Source organism: Belonocnema kinseyi, chromosome 2, assembly GCF_010883055.1.
Source record: "Belonocnema kinseyi isolate 2016_QV_RU_SX_M_011 chromosome 2, B_treatae_v1, whole genome shotgun sequence".
In the NCBI taxonomy this organism is placed as follows: domain Eukaryota; kingdom Metazoa; phylum Arthropoda; class Insecta; order Hymenoptera; family Cynipidae; genus Belonocnema; species Belonocnema kinseyi.
This window is the reverse complement of record NC_046658.1, coordinates 49,286,422-49,312,331: the sequence shown is the minus strand read 5'-3', so window position 1 is coordinate 49,312,331 and position 25,910 is coordinate 49,286,422. Positions and strand designations below refer to the sequence as shown.

Below are 25,910 nucleotides of genomic sequence, written 5' to 3'. Positions count from 1 at the left end.
GGGGGGGGTCTGGCGTCATTTTTCTAAACTAATAACATTTTTTCAAAAATTATCATATCTATCTTTCATAACATGTAATGCGTTCAAATGCGCCACTACTAAAAAATGTCGCGCTAGCTAATTAACAAAGATATCATATTGAGGGGTGGGGCAGTGCAACGCAGGTGTTAAATCCTTAACAGTGATTTGCAACATAATGTTGCATAATGTTGTCACGATCCAATATCCGATGATATCTCCACATAACTTACATTGCAATATAAAAATTTATATTGATCTCTTCAGATAGGATTTAAATTCGCTCATCAGCGTTTCTTTCAAAATTGACAAAAAACCATAATCAACCCCCTCATTAACTCATGTTACGATCCATTATCTATGATATCTCCAAATAACTTTAATTGCAATATATAAATTTATAATTATCTTTTCGTATTCGATTTCAAATGCGCTTATATGCGCCTCTTTTAAAATTAACAACAAAACGATAATCAACACCCTCATTACCACTTGCTACCAATCCTATACCTGATGATATCTACAAATAACTTAAATTAAAATATAAAAGTTTATAAAGATCTTTTCATATTGGATATCAAATTCGATAAAATGCGCCACTTTCGCAAGGAACAAGAAACTATAATCAACACCCTTATTACCACTTTTTACCGATCCAACAACCGATGATATCTTCAAATTACATAAATTGAAATATACAAATTGATAAAAGTCTGTTCGGATAGAGTTTGATATCCGCTCATGTGCGCTACTTTTAAAATTAACAAAAAACCATAATCAATCCCCTTATCACCACTTGTTACTATCCACATTGCACATCACTTTTAAGGATTTAAAAACCTGCGTTACACTGGCCCCCCTTCAAAATCCGATATCTTTGTTATGAAAGATAGGAATGAAAAACTTAAAAAAATTTTATTAGTTTAGAAAAATTACACTAGCCCCCCCTCCGCCTTAATTTTGATCGCTGATAACTCGGTTATCAATGTAGCGCAACATTTTTTCCTAATGGCGCATTTGAGCGCATTTGAGGTGCAATTGAATGGTCTATAGAAAACCCGAAAATTAAGATTTGGGGGGCTGTTACAACTGACCTAAATTAACCTGGGATCGCTTTATGTTTAATCTCAGTTAAAGAAAATTATCGTAAAAATTTACACGAATTCGCTTTTCAGGTCCTGTTGAAAAATAAACATTACATATTACTATATAGGTACATTACGAAGATGTGTGGCATCTTTGGTTTATGTATTTCTATTTGTACTTGCATACTTTTATGTAAAGCTAATATTTGTTACGAAAAAAATGACTACTCAAATTAATGATTTTTTGTGTGTGCGTGCGTCATCGTGGTACGCTCTGTGAGCGATGTCAATGATTAAGCTTAAAAACGTGAATATTATTGTAAAACATTGCATGTTCAATAAATAAGTACGCCAAGCTCTCGCTTTTAGTCAATTGTCGGGGGTTGCCTTTCAATTTATTATAAAAAATTACACAACTGAAGTATCCAGGGTATTTATCGAAAAAATGTACATAGCTTCACATTCGCTTCATCATTTGTATATTTATAAACCAAATTTATTATATTTGTGTCGTTTTCCCGGGAAGTTGAAGATATGTGTCTGTATGTGCATACTTATAAATTAATTAACCTAATATCATTTTTATTAGCATATGTTTATTTATCTATCTAATATCACACTGCGCACTAGAAATACCTTAACGATGTATGGGGACTAAATAGGTTATACTTGTCAAGATTTCTCGTAAAAATGAACAGTTTGGATTGTCTGCCGACGGAATTTTATCTCAGTTTTTAGTCAAAAATAAGATAACGTATGTGGTTTTTGTCGTCATTATAAGCAAACTTTTTTTCATTCCGGATCACCATGTGCAGGAAGGGTATAACTGTGCACGTTGCAACTTTGAACAAACCCAACTGTGTCGACATTTTGACGTACACGCAAGTCGGATCGCATTGATTTAGACGTGAAGAGTTGGAAAGGTACCATCTGTGCACGTACACAGCTGGGAGTCTTTTATCTGTGCACGTGAACGTTAGTTGGGTATCATCTGGGCACGTATAAATGCCAACGTTCACAGTTGGCAGTATCCCAGTTATGCACGTGCCCAGTTGTACCAGTGATCAAAAACGTGCACAGTTATACCACCGGCCCTGGACGAGCTCAGTAGAGTTCCTACACTGTTGCTTGTAAATTGAAAATATAATCGTATTAATCGAGCCGTGCACAGTTGGGAGTATCCCATATGTGCATGTAAACCGCTGGTAGGGTCATATCTGTGCACGTCAAAATTTCAACGTGCACAGTTCGGAATGTTCTACGTGTGCACGTACGCAGATAGAATACTCCTAAATGTTTCAAAATTTAGATGTGCACATAAGGCCCGTTGCACAGATGTGCCTGTGGCCATCGACGTGCACAGAGTTCCGTCACATATCCCGAGCATATAGTTAGCCACACTTATAATTTATGATTTCTATTATCAATCTGAGAAAGAATCTTTTTAAAAAATATGGTAATCAGTTTTATATTTTTGTTTTAAAAAATCTGCTCGCTCTGCTGACACATTGACGACGTAAGGTGCGCGCAGCTAGGAAGTTAATCGCGTGTTGGGCGCGCAACTGCTGATTCTCACGTTTCACGCTCTATAATGTATTTAACTCGCGCTACGCTCTTGGTCTTTTTACTTCTCCTACATTTATGCGCAGGCCTTTTAAAATGAAAGTTCAAAGTATCGACAGCTGTAATTTTATGACTGTGATTTTTTTTTGTTAAAGCTTCTTCGAGTTTGAAGAAGACATTCTTTTCACGAATCTCGTATTTCGCATTATATTTGGTCCGAAATGAAAACTTTTTTACATTATGTTCAACTTTATTAGATCCAATGTATATTACATTTACTTTTGTACCTCGATCTACTTACTCAGATGTTTGTTTCTTATTTTGCATTAAATTTTATTTACAGCTAGCCAAAGAGATGTATATCATTTAAATACCATAAATGCATATTATTACAATTCATTATGTGCATTGATATTAAATCAAAAGATTTTTCATTGTCTTATATTTGTAAATAAAAAAATGCGCCTCCTATAGTAAAAAATTGTTATTAAACAGTTTATTGCCATTTGGGCTTAAAAAGACACCATATTTCATATCCACTCCCTTGACCTGCTCGTTGGGGGGTCTTTTGTTCTGTCTGAGTCGAGTCCCGACAGTACAGTCTTCTACAAACTACAAGTTACAGGGCTATAGCGAGCATGGTCCATGGATGCGAACCATGGAGCAAGCAGTAGCAGGTGCAATTAGAAAGACAGACATTAGATAGAGATAGAGGTACAGGGCAGAGCAAAGTAGTGTTATAATTTCATCAATATTAAATTCAGACTTGATACAATTTACTTGCATGACCGTTAGAGAGCTCAGCTCCTTGTACTCCTACTTGTGGCGCAGCCTCAATTTTCGGAAGGACTCTTTGAGGGGGCCCGATATCTAGGGTACAATGTATTTTAATACCAAGATTTAATAACAAAATGGTAGATATTTTATATTTAAACAACTTTTGTCTTTTTATTTTTTCTTCACGTTTCTTCTGCCGTCTTTCCAAAAATCTATTTTTTTATTTTTAATCTTATTCATAACAATTTGGTAGATCCTTTGTTGGTGAACAAATTTTGTCTATTGATTTTTTTTGTACGATGTGTCGTTTTACCACAAATTTAAAAGTTTTATTTTGCTTTTTATTTTTTAGGATTATAAGAGAAACTACGCGTCCTATCAAACAATTATTGATGGTAAATTTGTATAATTTTTTTATCTTTTTCGGATATGCAACTTTTGTCTATTCAGTTTTCTTATAGCTTGTGTCGTTTGCTCATTAGTTCAATTTTTATATGTTTAATGTTGCTATTTACGAATGGAACAGAAGCAGCGTATCATATAAAAAAAATCATAACAATCTTGTAGATCTTTTTTTTTGCTGCACAATTTTTTTTATTCGTCTTTTGTCGTATCTTGCAGAATTTGACCGCAAAATGGAATTTTTTATTATTCATTATTTTTTGTGCAGAAACTTTTGAATTTTCCATTTTCCGGAAAAGTTCAAATAGTTGTTATGATAGTTTAATAGGGTATTCATAGTGCTACGTTCTTTTTTCTCGACTTTTTTTCATATAGTGCATTTTTCGGTTTAAAATGTTTATTTAAGTTTTTTTTTTTCATTTTTAAATTCTATGCCTGGTAACTTTATTTATAAAAAAGATTTATGAAGATAAATTTTTCATCTTTTTGAGTACTATTAATATTTGTGAAAAGAATTTGCAAATCTTAAAAAAATGATCTAACTTTTTGAATTTGTATCCAAAGGGGCTGGCTAAGGAACTTGACCTTCAATTTAAAACAATAAAGGAGTAGACTAAAGTACAATTCAAACTGTCAATTCTTTCGCAAGTTACCGTTCTAGCAATGTAGAAATCTACAGACAGACACACACACACACAGACAGGCATATTCGTAAAAACAAATAGAGGGTCGATAAAGGTAAGTATGATACGGAATTACAAGGTTGCACGTTAATTAATGATATATTTAACATTAGAGAAGATTCTCGTTTCAAATAATCAACAAAACAAAAACTAAAATCTAATTTTTTCAAAACAGTACTCTCGTCCTTATTAATGAAACATTCACTGATCCTTGCAGTTATAATTCTCTGCAAATTCTGTATAAAACGAGCCCAGATTCAGGCCAATTTGTCTATTTGTTAAGCAGATATTACAAAAATAGTGTGAATTTCAATGTTTTCTCAAATTGCTAATAACGATCGTGACAATCAATATTTTTTAATATTCCTGGGCTCATTTCAAAGCTATTTGTCTAGTTTATAAGCACCGGGAATACATAACAATAAAGATTTTTAAATGTCCTTTAAAATCTATATTTATTCCATTTTTATTTTTATTTGTCTACAGATAAGATGTTTCCATATTTTTCCAACTACAAGTTGTTGTACTGTAATAGAATTTTTTTAGAATTATGTTCATAAAATGATGTTATACTGCAGAATAACAGCTTTAAAATTAGGACAAGAACATTAAGAAACATTGATTATTATGAAAACTATTGAAAATTATAGAAAAGATTGAAAATTGCACTGTTTTTGGAATACCTACTTAAAAATAGACAAATTGGATTCGTATCGGGCTCATCTTATACTGAATTTTTAATGCATTTAACCCTATGGAGAGTACAAATTTGAGCTTTGATATAATTAAAATTAGGAGAACTTTATCAGTCATCAAAAAAGAGGTGGTCGTCAACTTTAGCACGGTAGTGTACCTATTTTAAATTGTACCCAGTGGGCACAAAGTTTGGCGACGTCTTTACGACATCGTTACGACATCTTTACGATAACTTTACGACATCTTATATCCATGTCGTTAAGGCGTCTTTACGATATTGTAAATAAATCGCATGATCTGAATATGTCTTTCCGATATCATAAAGACAACGAAACGACATGGACATAGGATGTCATAAAGTTGTCGTAACGGTGTCGTAAATACGTCGCCAAATTTTGTTCCCACTGGGTATGTTTTCTATATAAATTCAAGAATTATTGGTCGGTGTATTTTCATGTATTCTAATGTTATTTACTACTTATTATTATGTACATAAATATGTATTGTACAAATGAGGGTCGTTAACCTCTCCAACTAACCTCCAACTGTTGACAGATTTTTACATTTTGCAATCAAAAGAAAAAAAAAACAATTAGAACACTTACCGACATCTAATTTCTAATTACCCTGCCATAATTTACCACTAACAATAATAAAATGTAAATTTTTCGAATTGATATTTTCTGAAAGTGTCCATTATAGCTTCGATTGAGTTTAATTGAAAGATTCGATTTCTAAATATCTGTCGATTGAGTATTCTAATATTACGTCACGCTCGATCTGTAACAACAAAATCTGTACGGCTATACTACTTGGTGGACTGCAAAGCATTGTTTAGATATTGTTTCGATTTATTTTATTATTGTTTGCAATTTGGAAAATGTGCGATTAGGCAATCCATCACGAAAAATTATAATTGGCCGTAATTAAACGAACCGTTAACCGAGCTGGATAAATAGCTCGTTTATAGACATATAATTTAAAAAGAACAGAGTAATGGTTGTAAGTAATCATGTGCTTGTTGCTATTACAGTCGAGCTAAAACTGTTAAAGTCAAATAATAAACAATAACACATTACTTGGTTGTCAGAACCGAGTTTGACTCTGCAAAATTTAAATGAGTAGTTCTTTGCTAAAATAAAACGATTTTTTCGGTTAAAAGCAAACAAATGCTTCGTGATAAATTTTAACCAAGCTGCACCTAGTAGTTATATTTTCACAAGCAAACTAGTTACTTTTTACACAACCAATATGCTTGTTATTTTTTCTCAAGGATATTGTCTGTTTCTAATCAATCAAATTTACTGGGTTCTTTTTTAACATTCTTAGAAGCTGAATCCAACAAATTGAAGTTGATAAGTTTTAACCAAGTGTTTTTGAACTTGGTAAAAGTGAACCAAGTTGAGTTGCGAGTTTTTAACCGAGTAGAGATATAATTTTAACAGAATTGCGCAGGTGTCGCAGTAAGGACAGTCGAAGGGACCGTTGTCTGCGCAGTTAAGAAAGAAGCCATCGCTAGCATCATTGTTAACGTCATTTCGCTTCGACAATTCTCTCCCATAATTATTCTAGAGTGCTTACCGACATCATCCGTACGCCAGAAATGTATATTATCAAAATGAGAGAGACCTGAAAAACGACCCTAACCTCAAAATAATGCACATGCATAACATTTTTATTTAGCACAATAAACTTTGTTTGTTATTATGCCTCAAAAACAGTTGAGGGACGTCCGTTATGATATTTTATTGTATCTCCGAATTCTTTTCCTTTTACTGAAGTGTACTCGATCGACCACACGACAAAGTATCACATGCTCCTGAATCGAAAAATTATTATTTCTGACACGAAAATTTTTGAATAAATAAGTTGATATTTCTAGTGCATAATTACTTATTTTGAAGCAATAAACCTTATAATTAGGTAGAGAATTACTTTTAGATTGTTATTATAGAATATTATTACAATGAATGCAGTGAGAATGCAGTCGGTTGCGACAGCCAAGTACATTGGTCACTTTAACCGAGCAGATTAGCTACCGCAACAGAATGAGGTTGGCTAACGTAACAAATTAGGTTCCTAATTTTAATCGAAACATTTTAGCCAATACAACTTGATTTAATTTTACAACGAAGTTTGCAGGTGCTATATTAGCAGTCTTACTTGGTTATTTTCAGCAGAATTTTGGTTATTTTCAACAGGTATGTTTTCTCAGTGAGGTTATAAACTCAATTGCCTACGACTCATATCATAATACTTTTCGATAATAAGTGATTTTAAGTACTTTCATATCAAATAAAGTTATACCAAAGAGACTTTAAAGGATTTTGAAAGACTTTAAGCGATTTTAGGAATTCTCAAGAGAGTTTTAAGGACTTCACAAAATATGAAAGGATTTTAAAAGAGTGCAGAAAAATTGAACGATTTCGAAGGAATTTAATAGATTTTTTAAAGAATACAAAAAGTTTAAGGATTTGCAAGAGATTTGATCAAATGTTAGGGCACTTCAGGTGATTTCAAAGAATTTCAAGCGAGTTATTGAGAAGTTATTTAAAAAGATTTTAATGAATTTGAAGAGATTTAAATTGATGTAATTTTTTTAATATTTAAAGGAATTTAATAAAATTCAAAAGATTTTAATTAACTGTACTCAATTTGGAAAATTTTAAATGATTCTAAAGAAGTCGAAAGAACTTAAAAGAAAATCGGAGGATCTAAAGGATTTTCAAACAAAAACTTAAAGAATTTCTGAAATTCAAGTGATTTCAAGGAATTACTATAGGGTCTTGACGGGATTTTAATATTTTCTTTCAAAGGATTAATATTAAAGCTATTTAAAAAGTTATTTAAAAAGATTTTAATGAATTTTAAGAGACTTCAATTTTTTTTAATTTAATGATTTAAGGATTTTCAAGGGACTTTAAGGAGTCTATAAAATTTAAGGATTTTAAAAGATTTTAATTAATTTTACTCAATTTTGACATTTAAAAAATAATTTCAAAGAAGTTGAAGGGAATTCAAAAAAATTCGGAGGTCTTTAAGGATTTTCTAAGAAATCAAGTGATTTTCAGGAATTACTAGGGACGTAGCGGAATCTTAAAGCTTCTTTTTAAAGGATTTAAAACTAATCCAAGAAGGTTGAAGGATTTACAAGTTATTTTGTAAGATTTTAAGAGAGTTTTAGAGTTCTTAAAGAATTTCAAGGGAGTTTTTGAAAAGTTATTTAAAAAGATTTTAATGAATTTGAAAATTTCAAAGATTTGAAGGAATTTTGAGAGATTTAAAGGAATTTAAGAAAATTTAAAGGATTTTAAGAGATTTGAATTAATTTAAGTCAATTTCGAGAGCCTTTAAAAGATTTTAAGTAATTGTAAAGAAGTTGAAGATATTTTTAAAAAATCGGAAGAGTTTGAGGATTATCAAGAAATCTTACAGGATTTCTAAGAGTTCAAGTTATTATTATATCTTATTCGACGCACTTGGTCTTTAGCACTCTCGGAGAGGATCAAAGTGTATATAAAAGAACATCCTGAGTTTCTAGAACACATACTATCCACGTGTCTCACACACGCGGAAAAGACATCTGTCCACGGATACAAAGCAGTCTTAAAAGTACATTGAAACTCTGAGATTCGGTCAGTTTTAGGGCTGGATGAGGTGGTTAATTACCCATATAGAGGACTGTTTCGTAGAAAACGCTTTCGTTAGTTCACGACTGAGTAACCGCCACTCACCTCGCGCAGCTCCTTTCACTTCTACTTGTGGCCCTGACCTGCCGAACGCTCTAAGGGAGATAGAGAGTCAATTGTCCAAAACAAGAAGTGCCCAACCCGAAGCATGACAGCGTACCTCAGCACTTCGAAAAACTAACTATGCTTGTGATCGAATTCTCAGCTCCAGACGACGAAAATATCACAGTCAAGGAGAATGAAAAGAAGGAGAAGTATCGAGACCTTAGAAAGGAACTGCGGAAATTTTCCCCGGGATACAGGTTAAAATAATTGTTCAAACGTGATTGTATGCCTCAATGTAATTTAAAGCACTACGTGGGTACACTGTTGAATCTTAGTTTTGTAATGAAAATGCTAATTGTAAAGTGCCGTATAAAACTCGTGTATTTCTTAGGAAGCCATGTTGGTAACAAATTAAAATCACAAGTGCCTCCAGTGGCGTATTAATAATCTAATCTATAGATAAAAGAGTGTTCCGTCGATATACTTATTAACGACTAAACATGTCAGCCAGGTTGAAAAGGAAGCTCTCGAAAAAAATAATAATTGTGGAACAATACTGCCCATGAATCGTGACTTCGAAATAAGTACTTAATTCTACTTTGACTCTCCGTTAGTGACTTCGACAGGTAATAAACCAATCTGAACTGATCGTCGCATTGTTCTGTTTGATACTCTTAACATTACAATACGTACAATTCCGCCCTTACCAGGATGTAATTCTATAATTATTCTACCTAAAGGCCATTTCATTGGAGGAAGTCCGCCATCCTTTACAATCACCAAAGCACCGATATTGACATTTGCGTCCGCATATTTATTCCATTTATATCGCATTTGAAGAACGTCTTAATAATTACAATTCCAGCGACGCCAAAAGTATTAATACATCTGTTGTAATCGCCTATAACTATTTAAGCGATTTTCATTTCTTTCTTCAAAATTTTGTTCTGGAAGTGCCATTAATGATTGGCTGATCAAAAAATTGCCTGGGGTAAGTGCTTCCAGATTATTAAGGTATCCACAGAGTGCTGAAATTGGTCGAAAGTTTAAACAAGTCTTAATTTAAGTAAGAACGGTGTAAAAATCTTCGAATTTTAGACAAGCATTGCCAAGAACTCTTTTGAGATGCTATTTCACAGATTTTATTCCACTCTGCCATAGTCCTTCAAAATGCGGAGTCCCGGCGGTAATGAACTGCCATTGAATGTTGTCATTTTTAATTAATTCTTTAAAAGATTTTACTGTGTTTAGGACTGGTAAGAAAACCGTTTGAAATAGTTTAGGAACGAATGTGCACTTAAGCTATCAGCTAATTCTAAATTTATAACCTTGGTCGAGAAACGAACTATCAAACATACATATCCTTTAGCAATTTTTGGACTAATCGGTAAATTACTTGTTTCACAGCATTTTTACAAGATAAAGGTCAATATCGTGATCGAATTGAGACTAACCCTGCCTGGCATCCAGCATGCATCCAGATTTGTAAGTTAGGCCAATTTAACATTACGAGATATGTCCCATTATGTCTTGAGCATTTGCTTTGAATACTTTGAGGGAGACATTTTCTACTGGGTGTTTTCTCTTGAAAATTTGTATTTGGGGGTGTTCGAGGCTGTTGATTATGTATCTGAAGTCGAGATATTAAAATAATGGGACATAATAAGACATATCTCGTGATTTCAACTTGGCGTAACTTGGTAAAGAAAAATGGTAACTGAACTCTGGGACTCTCAAATATCTTAAAATCCTGACATAATGGGCCAAGTCTGACCCCGGATTCGGATTCTACGTGAAAAATTACTTCGGAAATGCCTACCGCCTACTCTTAAAAGGCCGTATTTGCCTAAGAAGGGTACAGGCGTAATCAGCTTACTACCTTTGAGAACACTATCTTTCTCGTTAGAACGCAAGGATTTTAACTGGAACAAAAAGTGTTCTTCTTGGTCGATTTTAAGCAATCTCGTGATTCAGCTATTGTATTTGTCGACCTTGAAGGGACCTGACTTTCGTAGATCAGCGTCTTTTTTCTATATTTTTACATTATTAAAGAATCTTAAACAATATGCCACAATATTACGTAAACGATTGATATTTGAGAATCTGAGCAAGATGTAGTTTTTAGTTTCTTGAGTAGTGATGTTGAAGACCGTTGACTTCAACTCCGGTATTTTTTCTTCAGTGTTTTTTGGTGGTAAAGGCCATTTCTCTGTATCACAAAGGACCCAACTTGAACGATTCCAGCATAAGGAAGAATTTGCTAGTTGCTTAGGAACAACACCACTCGACAGAATATCTGCTGGGTTGTCCTTAGTGGGCACGTGTTTCCATTCAGCGTTTTCAACTAATTCTTGTATTTTAGAAATACGATTAGCGATAAAAGTTTCTCATTTATGTGGTGATGATCTTGTTTAAGCTCATGTAATAGTCGAGTCACACCAACAAAATATCCGATTGATATTTATTGTGAGTGCCTGAATGGACTTTTGAATCAATTGCGTTGATAGTAGAGCTTCACAAAGCTCTAATCTCGCAAGTGATTGTGCTTGTAGTGAAACTACCCTAGATTTCGAGCACAAAAGATGTACTTGTCGATTTTTAAAGTTTTCTTTTGATATCAAGTATAAAAAAGAAACGTGGGCCGATTCTGATGCATCACTAAATGCATGAGGATCAATCAAAATAGAAGCTCCGCATAATGTATGTATAGCTACTTGCATTTGGTTGATTTTCGGAAGTTCAGAATCGAAATTGATCCATCTTTTTTCAAGGATTACTGGAAGAGGAGTATCCCATTCGATTTTCTTCTTCCAAAGTTCTTAAAGGAATATTTTTACCTTGACAGTCATGGGATTTATCAGACCTAGGGGATCGAATGTTTTTGACCCAGTTGATAATATAAAGCGTTCTGTTATTTTCTGAGATTCGCTCGCGAATAGTGAAATGTATCTGATTTTTAATTCCGAATAAGTCCCAACGTGGGTTTTATTTCCTTGTTCGTGGTTCATTTGTACCCCATTTGTGTAACTAAAATCCTGAAGAATCTAGTAAAGATGTTATATCATTTTTCAATTTGATTAGATTAGGTGTCGTATACGTAGAAGTCACGTATGATGATGTTGCCTGCCTCGGGATTACTATCTTGATGATCGAGACCAATTTGCTTTAGGCATCTTGTGGCTAAGAAGGATGATGAGGCAATGCCCATAACGTAGGTAACTTTATTAAACTAGAAAGTCTTTAGTGGTGACGAAATATATTTACGCCATATAATGCATTGAAGTAATCTTTGTTCCTTCTTGACGAGCATTTACATATACATTTTGGATATATCTGTATTTAACACATAAGTATGTTGCCTGTACCTTAGTATCACTGAGAATAGATCATTTTTCACAGAAGCACTCACCATTTCAATGTCGTTAATTGATAAACCAGAGGTAGACTTGAATGAGCCATCGAACGCCACTCGTACTCTTATAGTGCTGCTCGAATCTTTAATTAGAACATGGTGTGGTAAGTAGTTAGTGACGTGGGAAGTATCCATTGATTCAGGTGTTATTTCAATCATGTGTCCTCGAGATTCATAGTCTTCCATAAAGGCAATGTATTGCTCACTTGGTTGGTTGAAGTATATCCTCAATTTTCCATAATCCCTCAATTTGTTTGCGTAATTTTTCGATGGTTATTAAATTGCAAATTGTCATTTGTTGTGTTGATTTTGGAATCTGCAAGTCTCCTGCAACTTTCAACCACGAACTGTTCACTTCAATATAGTTAATCCACGTGTTAGTCTAATTTGACCATCAGCTGATAGTTCCCAAAAAAATCCCTGCGCCAAGAATCAAGTCTACAGGAGCTCTCATGTAGAATTTCAGATCTGCCAGTATTAAGTTTTCTGGTATTTTTAAACTTTCTTGGTCGATTGGCTTATGCGGAAGACAAGCTGCAGCATTTTCTAATATTAAGCAATATAAAGTAATCTTAAAGTTGTTAGTACGCAAACCTACTCTAATTGTTGTTCCGTCTAAAGATAAAGAATTTGAATCGTTCACGCCTCCAATTTTAATGCTAATAGGCCAGATTATTAGTTGTAATTATTGGCGAAGTTTGCAAGTCATAATGTTTGATTGTGAGCAACCATCCAATACTGCACAAAAATTTGGTTTGTTGTCATGACAATAAACGTAGACTAAAGCAGTTAAGATAATAACGTATTCATTTAAGTTTGGTGAGGTTCGTGCTATGAACCTGTTTGAATCTGCTTGATTGACTGTTGAATCTTCAGAATCACGCTTCTCACGGATTTGGAAATGATTTGTGTGAATTAATTTTTTGTGCCTTTTACCACATACTCTACATCCATGGGACCTGCATTCTTTAATTTGGTGATCAGTTCCAAGTCAGTTAAAACAATATTCTCTTTTGTTTAACTTTTAAAGTCGCGATGTAACGTCACTATTTAAAAATGATTTGCAATTGTAAATACCGTGGGAATTTTTACAAAGAGGACACGAGTAATTCGCGGTGGCAAATTTCTCGCAATAGCCAATATCATCTAAATTTATATTATTGTGAATCAAAGATTTAAAAGTATCATGAAATTGAAGCCACTTATCGTAATCACCATAAAAAGTAGATGATGTTAATGTTGTACTTTTACTCCGAGTTGCGTTTGATTGACTGAAATGATAGGAGCGACAGGATTGGGAAGATCAGGGGTAAGAGCGCGTGCATTTAAATTTTCGGCTGTCTCTAACATAGCTGTTGCTTTATTACTTAAATTGAAGTATAATTCTTCAAAAGCATTTCTTTTTGCAAGTTCGTCTTCGTATTTTGAGCCATCTAAATCTAACTTCTTAAATTGCTCTTGTATTCACTGAAAATTGTGCATAGTTCACTAAACTTGTCAAAACGTAAATCTACATCCGTTAAGTTCATATTTTCCGCAATTCATAAGATCATTGAGTTTAGTTAGTTGATCTTTAAGGTACCCTCTTTTTTCTAAATCCGGTGTCGACATTTTGGATCGATTTATTTATTTTTATTTATTGTTCAAAAATTATCTATATTATCGTTGAAGGCGAATTAAGCTTAAATTTATTGTTTAAAAAGGAATTCTTACATAGTAATCGATGAGTTTTGTTACCAAATTTTGTCAAAGTAATAATACTCGAATCCTACATACTGTAGATAGTGATGTCTAATGTTAATTCTCCAAGCAGGTTCTAACGCTTCAGCGGTTTTGTAGGTTATGTTGATCCATGCTCTGTTTCTTGAGGTCCTTGATTTTATTAATAAGTAAGCTGCTTGGCTCTCGAAGAAGTGGCTCGAGTTGTCATAGTAAGCACTCGAGACTGACTCATATGTTTGTCAAATGGAATTAACTGTTTGTCACTGGAATGTTAGAACTCGTTCGAATGTACATGTATATATGTTGAATGCCTATGCGCGTGTGGCAAGAACAACTCGAAAACACGCACTAGGACGATTACACAATGTAGAACTGAACTATTTATTGTAAAAGACGGTGAGTCGAAAGAGTCACATTAGTGGATTTCAATCTTTTTCTGTGCCGGGTAAAAAACTTGCAAAATGCATTTCCACGAATCGTGTTCATCATTTCTCTTGCGCGTCTTTTCATCTTGAAGTCGATATACTAATTCAGGCTAAACAATAATTTCTCTCGGAGGGGCAAATCTATCGCTGATTCATAACCTCGAAGCAAAACACGCGTGCTAAAAATTTGCCAAACCACTTGCGAGATAGATGCAAAGAACTGTCATCCTTCATCTGCTTCGTGTCCTCAAGACACAAGACGGTATTGACGGTCTGTTATTTAGATTTTGTCGTCCCCTCTGATCAATCACTTTACCGTCGTAACACGCAGTTCTACTACAAGTCAATATCATTTTTATCGATGACGGTTGCTCCCAGTGAAACGCTGCGGTGGTTGCTTAACCTTTTCATTTTCATTCTGAGTGTTAACAGTCACGGCTCTGTATGAAATTAATCATTCATCAAATTGATTTGCTTTTTATTTTCGGGATCTACATCAATATACAAAACATTTTGTATTAAAGGTATTGTTTCATCAATTAATGATGTTCAACAAGTTACACAGTAAACCTCTTCCATAGCGCCGATTTTAGGGCTAATGGTCGGCGGGCACAAACCTGTAAAAACCCGCTCCGCTAACGTTTGCTCATGCCTGAGTGCTCGCCTGAGTGACAACCGCAGACCCGGCGCACCGCGCGCAGCTTCTGGTACGCCTATTTGCGGCGCAGTGTGTGAAAAAAATGAATTTTGTGGTTGAAAATACGATTGTGGCTGAACCTGTGGACCGATTGGGATGTTTTTTTTAAAGCTGATAAAATTTCAAAGAAAGTTGTCGAGTGTGATTTCCAATTTAGTTCTTCAATTTTTTATAAATAAATAAATATGGCGAAACAAATGAAAATTTTTTCTATTGGACGTTTCCGGTGCCCACCAATAATAGAAAAATTACTTACTGAAAATGTGTTTTCTATAATTATCAATAATTTTACGTTTTTTAAAGTTATATTGCAAGATATTTGAATGAAAACAACATTTTAATGAAAACAATCTATCTTAAGACTATTCTTGTTAATATAATAGAAAAATTTAATGAACAAATGAAATTATTCAGGCATTTGTCGTCGGAAAAATTCGCATTTTGCACTGTTAATTTTTTTAACTTAGGAACTTCATGGTAATTTCAGAAAATTAGTAATTTGTTGATGAATTTCATGATATTATTGAACAAGTGTATTATTCGAGCACTTATCGACGGAAAAATACGTTTTTTCAATGCCAGTCCTTTTAATTGGAATCTTCATGATAATTTTAGCAACATCCATCACTATTTGATGAATTTTATTTTTTTTTCAAACAAATTTAATAAACAAATTCATTATTCGGACATCTATGGACGAAAAATTCGTTTATTTCGATGCCAGTCCTTTTAATTGTGAACTTCATGTTTATTTCAGTAACCTTCATCATTATTTTATAAATTTGATGATCTTTTAAACAAATTTAATAAACAAATGCATTAATTGGGCATCTGTCAACGGTAAAACTCGTTTTTTCAATGGCAATCCTTTCAATTGGGAAATTCACGATAATTTTAGTAAAATTCATAATTAGTTATGTAATTCTATGTTTTTGTTAATCAAATTGAATTAAAAAATACATTATCACAGCATTTCTCCACGTAAAAACTCGTTTTGTTTAAAGTCGATCCTTTTAATATCAGAAGAAGGTTCTTTTTTATTCAGTACTTACAGTTGGACAACACTAGAGGGTTTGAATACAAGGAATAATTGAACAGTACATTCAATATTTATTATAAATAAATTCTATAATATATGAAAAGTCAGAACACACACGATCCTGAAACAGGTTTTTTTTCACCGCCAACATATGATGTTTTCGTCCAATATCCCTATTAGTAGCCTCTCTGCTACATTTTCGAGTGTGAAACACTCGTAGATGTTGTTAATTTTTGTTGGTCGCTTTTTGAGCTTCTTCCGTCAATTGACCAATGGGGGGGGGGGAGCAGATCAAATAATTTTTGCTCCGTGAATCAGAATTTTGTGTGCTGTCAGTGGCATGTAGTACCAATTATAAAAATTGGCTTACATTTGCGCTGTTTGTTAGCAATATTTTCCGAACTTAGAAGTGTTAATTGCCTCCCCTGAAGCCACTGCTTGCAAAATTATGCTGAATATACGGATCAACTCCCTGTCGACATGTGTGATTTCGGATGTCAAATCAGGATCTCTGAAAAATCTTTTGGCAATATTTCCTGCGTTAGAAGTCCCCGAGCCATGTTTTGAAACATTTATAATAAGTCCCATCTTCTCACGGAATTCTTTTTGGAATCTCTGTTTCACCGTTTTCATTTTTGCTTTCTCTTCGTCAGTTTTTGCTTACACTTACAGGATCCTAAACGATAGCTTATGTGCAATATGAATTCCATCAAACGAATCCATGCGTGCAATGTCGATTTATCTGGCACTTTAGGTAAGTCATTCATCGGGGATGGTGTCGCATTCTAAATGTATCATGTGGCAGCAAAAGGAGTTCCGGAAAGAGCCTAACACACCTTTCCAACAACCATAGTTGAGGCAAACTCATGAATGACAGTTATGGTCAAAGACCATTTGGTCCTTTTATTGTTGTAGGTTTGTGTTTTTTTTGTCTTCCATCAACTATACTTCTGTTGTGGTTCGTTCCTTACTTTTTGGTGCATGTTTAAACATGAGTTTTAATTATACCTAATGGCACCATTAACATCATGAAAATTCCTGCATCTGATTTACCTACTCCACAGAACTTTTGATTATATTCGGTCTGGTCAGATGAGCTATCACAACCATATTTATATTGAGACTTTATCACGACATTTTTTCCTTCCACTATATCCGGTGTCAAAATATTTGAATTTTCCAACACACGCTTCACTGCATGATCGCATAAATCGCAATTCAACCCTCACCCCGGACTCTATGACTAATATACTTTATTTCGAGAGAAAGATACTCTCTTTCGGCTTCTTTAAAACTTTTATAAAGAGGAAAAATGTCAGCATCATGTACTTTAGCTTGTAGTCTAATAGTTTCATATTGATGGATCGTTAATTTGGTGTTTTCAGCGAGATAAATAGCTTCTTCTAAAGTTAATGGCTCTATTTGTCCTTGAAATTCTTTATGTTCTTTATGTTCTTCTGCTTCAGCTCTCGTGATCATACTCCATATCTCCTTAGCCAAGTACCTCTTCACAGAAGAGAACATATTATTTAAAAAGCATTCTCAATTTCAATTTGAGGATGAGAGTCAACAAAATAGAGTGTTTTCCTTCTTTTAGTCGATTTGCAACTAGTTTCAAATCGTCTAAAGATCTTCCATCCACTTTTGTGTGATCCAATGATATAATGGAGTCAGATGGTAACCATGGATCATTAAGTTTTGAAGATTTGCCTGCATTATAGAACGCACTCTCCCATCTTTTTTTAAAAGACGGACTGAAGTGCGGCTACAAGATTTCTCTGGTCAAATTGACTTGCGTACTACCTATCAAGTTAGTCGTGTGGAGGTAATCTAACAGTTTAAAAAAAAGCTTCAAATAAAATTCCTTTAGCGACGATGATTTCATCTATTATATCACACCTGGGTACTATGGGAATAAGAAAAACAATCAGCTAAAGAAAATAATGCGTTGTTTTCGTTGCCTAACTTCAGATTAATGAGACTGTCATTTTTTTCGCTAAAGAACTAACAAATGAAGATCAACCACCATTGAAATTCAACCCTGAAAGTCGGAGGAACTATTTATGAGCTGTTGATTTCAATCCATCAAATTAATAGGACCTATATTTAACCGTAGAAAATTATATCAGTTCACGATTCGTTTAACAAAAAGATAAAATTCATTAACTAATTACAAATGTTACTGAAATTATCGTGAAGTTCACAATTAAAAGGACTGATATTGAAAAAAAAAATTTCCGTCGACAAATGCCCAAATAACGCATTTGTTTTAAAAAAAGCATAAAATTTATCACCAAATCTATAATCATTCTGACATTATCATGACGTTCCTAATTTAAAAAAATTTACATAAAAAATAAGGAAGTTTTCTGCGGAAAAATATCTGAATAATGCATTCGTGTATTCACTTAGTTCAATATAGTTAATCCACGTGTTAGTCTAATTTGACCATCAGCTGATAGTTCCCAAAAAAATCCCTGCGCCAAGAATCAAGTCTACAGGAGCTCTCATGTAGAATTTCAGATCTGCCAGTATTAAGTTTTCTGGTATTTTTAAACTTTTTTTAAAACTATTTTAAAACTATTTTTAAACTTCGCAAATTGGAAAAGTGGGGATGTTTGTACCTACCTTCGTTCAAAGTTGCGCTAAGTGCGATTCGCCGGAGTGCATCTCCGAGACAAGATCCAAACGAACTTACAATATTGCCTCCTCCTTTTCCCCGAGTTTACATCTCGCGCTATATTCCCAATCGAACCCAATATAGATGTTATTTTCGCATATAAGAACTATCGCATCTCACTACAAATCACGCTCGTTTACCAACTCGACCGTTTACAAGATTTACAACGCCCACAACACTTTGGAGTAGAAATTACGAGTATTACGGTCGGTGTTCTTTACCGCGCTCTTAAGCGGTTATTCACGTTGCATCAAATATTGAGAGACAGCGGACAGATTTGTTTATTGTATTATGATGAAATATCTTTATACTATAATGTAAATCTATGACGCGGCGGCGATTACAACAATTTTCTGATTATTGATGAGCACCGGGAACGTCAAATATTAAAAATTGCCATTTTTTTCGTCATATTTATTTATGTGAAAATTGAAAAATTAAATTAAAAATCAAGCTTGACAACTTCCTTTGAAATTTTATCCGCTTTTAAAATAAACATATAAAGTCTACAGGTTCAGCCGGAATCATATTTTGAACCAAAAAAGGTACTTTTTTCCACTGTGTGGCGCGGCGTCAATTCTCCGAAGGGCTATAGAAGGGAGGGCTATTGAAGGGTTTCACTGAATTTAGATGACCCTGGCATGCATACGGCTTTTATTCGTTGACATTCTGCTGGGTAACCAAGCATTTGTCCACTATTATATCTCCATACTGTAAGTATTAAAATAATTGGTATTTCTAGTACGGCCTTTTTAAAAAAATAGATCAAATTAATACAAAGAAAAGTTAAAGTGATTAAGGATTAACCCTGTTATTTGCAAAGAAGCCTTTTCGTCATGATTGCTGCTGCCCTGGTCTATATACATTTGACACTTTTTCTCATTTTTCTATGCTAACAACCGAATTACTTCTTTTGTAATGTCTAATGCGCGCAAAAACGTATTTGTACTGCCCATATCTAACATTAGAACCAACGGATGTCACCACAGACTAGTATTTTTTTCTTAAAATCTCGCGTGACTTAAAAAGTTCATTAATACCTATAAGACTATGTACAGGATTAACCCCTTATGTTCACCGAGTACGTCTTGGGAACTTAATAATTTACTGAAAATAGTCCAATTATATTTTTTTACTTTCGGAAAAAACACCTCACTTAGGACAGATTGGATAATACAAAAAACTAAAAAAGTGAATTTTGAAAATTTCGTGTATTAGTGCCTAATGGTCCCCGATCATTCAATTATGTTGCATGCGTTTTTCTATTAATCAGTCTAATTCATATTTTAAATAATAAAATTCATCCATGACAATTTCTTCTTACAGAATTTGCGGTGCCGATGCCAAGGCCTGCAAGACCCACAAATATGGCAGTCGCGCCGCCCGGCTCCGGTCTCCGTACTGACACCTTGTATCATACTACACGATCAGTACCTCGAAACATTTTTTACAAAATAAATGGTCACTTCAAGCCAATAGGCGTTGATATAGGTGTAGCAGCTTTTGATGATATCATCTTTGGAGTAGTCGCTGATGGTAAAATCTGTCCAATATACATGTTTAAGAATAGTTACCAAGGGGTAATATTAGAAGAAACTGAAAAGGGTGGCTTCAATTACTATCCAATTACCGAAGAACAACAACGAGCATTGAATGTGTACAAACCTATCAAATTTGAAGATATGAGTCATTCTGCACAATTTGCACATATACTTAAGGAAGCCGAAGACTTCGAAAACGAAAAGCAACACTCTCTAAAGAAAGCCGAAACAGTGAGAAACCATCACAAACAGCTGATGGAGGAAGCCGAAAAATTGAGAAAACGTCACGAACAGTTGTTTCGGGAAGCCGAGCAACTAAGAAAAGAAAACGAACGCTTGTTTGAGGAAGCCGAAAACTTGAGGAATAAACGCAGGCGAACAGAGTAATGGATTCAAAATATTTACATTGGATTTGATGTAATTGCTTTTGATTTTATTATTAATTGCACGTTCATAGGTCTAAGTATTGTTTTCGCTGCATTGCTAAGACATAATAAATTGTTGTACAAGAATAATAATTATTCAGACATATAAAAAAGGAATATAATAAAAAGCTTCAAGAAATATACAGATTGCAAATTGTAGGAAATTATTAGTGATTTGAGAAACATAAGCTCCACATTAAGGTTGATTTTGCATCAATTGATACTCAGTGGGCACTGGAACATCCTAAAGACGTCCTAAGGACGTCTTTAATATGTTCTGAGACATTCTTGGACATTGGCGTCTGAGTCCCAGGGTCGTTATAAAGACAACTTTAGGATATCCTAAAGACGTTCTATGTCTTGCCTAAAGTTGTCCCAAAGATGTCCGCAGCGCGGGTCCTAAAGACGCCCCAAAAAGACCTATAAGAGACATGATTATTTTTTTACGTCAACAACTGAAAGACCTCTCTGTGGGCACCAGGACATCAAAAGGACGTCCTAAAAACGTCTTTATATGTCCTACGACATTCTAAGTATAATGTGAGTCATTAAAAGTATCAAACTCAATGTCGATACAAAATATTATTGTTGGGCTTTAAAAAAGCAACATTTTTTTCCACCGACTATTTTTATATCGTGCGTTACTTAACTTAAAATGTTAATTGTCATTTGTTTTTTGGGGGTTTGAAAATGCTATAACTCTGACAATTTTGATTTCATTGAAAAAAATCATATGAATAAACTGTTCGTGTTTCACAGTACTATGGATAACCGTAAATAGAATTTCCAAATCTTGAAAAAACATGGTTTCGAAAATTTTGAAAATGTTCTCAGTCATTGAGTTTTTATACGAAATGGCTGGTTAAGGAACTCTTTAATTCTTTTGGGTCCCTCAAAAAGTGTGCCAACGCAGAATCCAATCTGATCAATCTTTCGAAATTTATCGTGCCTAGAGAATACTGCAGACTACAGACAGACAAACAGAGAGACACCTTTATAAAAATGGTTTTTTCTTACTCAGCGACTCTCAAAACGTGGATATTTTATGAAACCCAACCATGTCAGATTTTAAACAAAACTAATTCAATAATCTTATCACCCCCGTTTAAAGTTCGTTTAGGCACACCGTGATCCTTTATAACATTCTGAGGACATCCTGCGGACGTCCGTAGGTTGTCCTCAGGACATCCTTGATATCCTGAGGACGTCCGTAGTTTGTCCTCAGAATATCCTTTATAAAATCATAAGGGCTTCCGTAGGTTGATACAAATTATATATAATTTGTTTCCAAAAATGGCTGTCTAACGAACTTCACCTTCATTTTAAGATAGCAAAAGAATTTACAAAAGGAAATCCAATCAGTGATGGCGACCGTGCGGCCTGGAAGCAACGAGCAACACTGTCGAAAAATCATTGTGCGACTAGGATGAGTGTGCAAACTGAAATTCACCGACGTGCGCACGCAGTCCTCAAAAGTACTTCATTAAAGAAATTTGCTTCTTTTAATTTAGTAAAAATTTCTAGTTGAAATCGTAATGTATCCTGTATGTTATAATTTTTTAGGTAATCCTAGTAAGGGACTCATCATTGTCCTAAAAAAGACCACTTAACCGATTTTAGGATTGTGGTATTTCATATTTCACACGTGACCCAGTGGAACTTCTATGCGCATTGAACTGAAGTTTTGAACAGAAATCACATAGGATGGGACTAGATTAGAACTTCTTTATTACGACCTCATGCCGTCTTTTTGTAAACGCCTAAAGACGTCCACAAAAAGACGTCTTTAGGATGACTTTAAGCTAAGTGTGCCCACTGGGTAGGAAATTCTATTAAACCTTGTCGTCTCTTAACTCGATATGATAAAAGAACAAATTACCCTGCCGTTTTTGACAAAAACTTTATATGGAAAAACAAAAATTTTTCAAATCTCATCCTACTGTAGGTTAAGTTAATAATGCACATAATTTGCTTCTCTATTTGCTCTAAGTTTAGTGAATCCAAAATAACTTATTTTAGAGTTATTCTGAGTTAGATTATTCATGACATATACATAGTGTATAGGATAAGTTGTGATTAACAGAAAAGAGCGAGCGACGCTCTCTCTCCTCGCTTCTTCTGAACTCCGAGCGGCTGCACTGTTTTTTGGCGCACCCGCGTAGACGGCTGGCCGCTACCCTACTCCATTCTGCCCCACATTGCCTGGCCCAAGGAGTGCCATTCCCCTTTGCCGTATTTGACCTCATTGCGAAAGCTGGGTCTGTCGATGTCGAGAGAGTGTTTATCGTACCCTCTTTCAGGATCTCTGATCCAGGAAAAGTGGGGATGTTTGTACCTACCTTCGTTCAAAGTTGCGCTAAGTGCGATTCGCCAGAGCGCATCTCCGAGACAAGATCCAAACGAACTTACAATATTGCCTCCTCCTTTTCCCCGAGTTTACATCTCGCGCTATATTCCCAATCGAACCCAATACAGATATTATTTTCGCATATAAGAACTATCGCATCTCACTACAAATCACGCTCGTTCACCAACTCGACCGTTTACAAGATTTACAACGCCCACAACACTTCGGAGTAGAAATTACGATTATTACGGTCGGTGTTTTTTACCGCGCTCTTAAGCGGTTATTCACGTTGCATCAAATATTGAGAGACAGCGGACAGATTTCAAAAATTCGATCGTAAATATTAGGATGCGAGGAAAACTATGTGCGTGTTGAATCGGATGAAATGTGCCGTTTTTCTCTTTTCTCCCTTCTTTATAGTTCTAAGCTTAAACTAGAGAACGCCTTTTAAGAGAAAAATTGAGCGAGACTCATCAGGCGCCACCATTTGATCAAGCCGTACCTTTTTTATTACAGGTACTTAGGAACGGCGCGTCAGCGCAAGCAAATCGTGTATAAACGTGTTTGTTCTCATGGCTCGAAAATTTTCGATTTTCACGGTAAAAGCACAAAATCTTAATTGCTTTGCGATTTCGAGGTGTTATCGAAAAAAGGCATCGTTAGGCTTAGGCACGTTCGATCTTCATTGCACTACTGCTTTGCTTCTTCCGCGTTTGTAACCGGAATAGATATAATAACACAAAAGACATTCTTTAAAGCATTTATCTTTATTTTTTTACCATATAATATATCGAGAATCCCGATAGTGAAATCCTGCCGCCTAAGAAAACGCGGATATCTTTTCTAGGAAGAACACTAATTACGCTACGTTTATTGCATATCTTACAAGGAAGGTACTCCAGGTGTCCCTCGCCGATTTGATTTTCCCTGATATATCGTGATAGCCCCCTATATCCCTGATATATCGTTGATATTCCCCTCGTTATGAAAGATGAAAGACGCGATTTTCTCAAAAAAGGGGGTTAAACCACCCTTACATATATTTAAAGTTGGGCTAAAAATGTTTAAATTCACAGAAAAAAAATTGAAGCAAATATATTTTTCACTTGACACAAAAATGAAGTTGACGTGTTACGCCAAAAAAATAAAATAATGGGGGTGGCGACCCCGGAAACTTTTTATTTTGTGTCTATGATAATGTATACTTTCAATACACAACGAAAATTATCAAGATAGTTTTATGACGAAGGAAGTTAAATAGATTTCACCCAACATAAATAAAAAAATTAGGCGTGGGTAAACTAGCCCTAAATATCTTTAAATGTGCTGGAAATTGCTCAATTCATAAAAGAATAATTTTTTAAAATAAGGTTTGCACTTGAGACAAAATAAAATTGGGTTTTGACAAAAAATTAAAAACAAATTTAATGGGGTTAAGCTACCCTTAAACTCTTTTTATTTTGTATCTATGATAATATATACTTTGCATGCACAAAGACAATTGGGAAGATAGTTAGATAACGAAGGAAGTAAAATAGAGTCTATCCAACATAAATGAAAAATTAGGCGGGAGTGAGCCACCCCTAAATTATGCATAACATTTCGAAATAAGTCTAAAATTGAGCAAAAAAATCCAAAGAAAATACATGTCGCACTTAAAAAAGAGGAAGAAGGTATTTATATATTTTTAAGAAAAAAGACAATTGAAGAGGGTAACTCCCCTAAAATATTTTTACACAAAAAATCGTAAAAATAATTAAAAAGCATACATAGTTCATAGACAAAAATAAGGGATTCAGGTCAAATTTACATTATTGTAAATTCTAGACACTATATCGAAGATATATTCTTCAAAGTTCGAACAGTATTGATATTTGTCAAAAAGTGTACAAAACATAGTGATTTCCGACAATACGAACATCGAATTACAGCGATATTTGTACAACCTAATATTGCACAACGTGTTCACAAGAATCACCGAAGCTAAAGTCTACCGGATTTCCGACTTTACCTACATTATCTGCAATATATCCGCTTTTGTATGATGCATGCTTAAAAAGAGTAGTCTATCTTGGCGAGGTTAACTGATTATACACCAAAGAATAAAGCTTAATAATATTATTCCTTATAGGTACATCAAAAAAAGAGAATCATTAAAAAATGATGCGGATAATTTTTCCAAACTCTAAACCCAAACACATACATTTAAAGGTTGAATTTCTCCTGTTGTTCCTGTTAGAATACCATTTAAATTTTGATTCAAAATCACCTTGTTTTGTCGCAAGATAAAATTGATCAAACAATGTTTAATAATAAAATATCTAACAATGAATAATGAGTACTATCTGTAAAAATATAAATAAAGATGATAATATATTATTTGAGAAAGTTTTAAATTTTTAAATTATTGCAACAGGAAAGAAATAAAAGATTCAATATTCAATCTCAGCTATTCTATTTTTTCACATTCTGTGATGAACTTTATCCTTTGAAAAAAGGTGAATCATTTAATCAGCCCTTTCTTGTATGCAACACGCATTTTCTTCGGATTTTTTTGCTTCAGTTTGAACATATTTGGCAATTCTATGCATAATTAGGGGGTGTTTTACCCCTACGTAATTTTTTTATTCATTTTGGATGGACTTTATTTTACTTCCGCCGAAA

The 25,910-nt window shown here is 34.2% G+C and overlaps 1 protein-coding gene across 1 annotated transcript in view; it reads left to right on the top strand.

The window, feature by feature from the left end:
- LOC117168178 overlaps window positions 1-20,916 on the top strand; it is a 22,353-nt gene extending 1,437 nt beyond the window's left edge. Inside the window, exon 2 of the mRNA XM_033353631.1 lies at window positions 20,260-20,916. Coding sequence (XP_033209522.1) covers window positions 20,260-20,861 — 602 coding nt within the window. The 3' untranslated portion in view covers window positions 20,862-20,916. The remainder of the gene's footprint in view (window positions 1-20,259) is intronic.
- The last annotated feature ends 4,994 nt before the right edge of the window (window positions 20,917-25,910 follow it).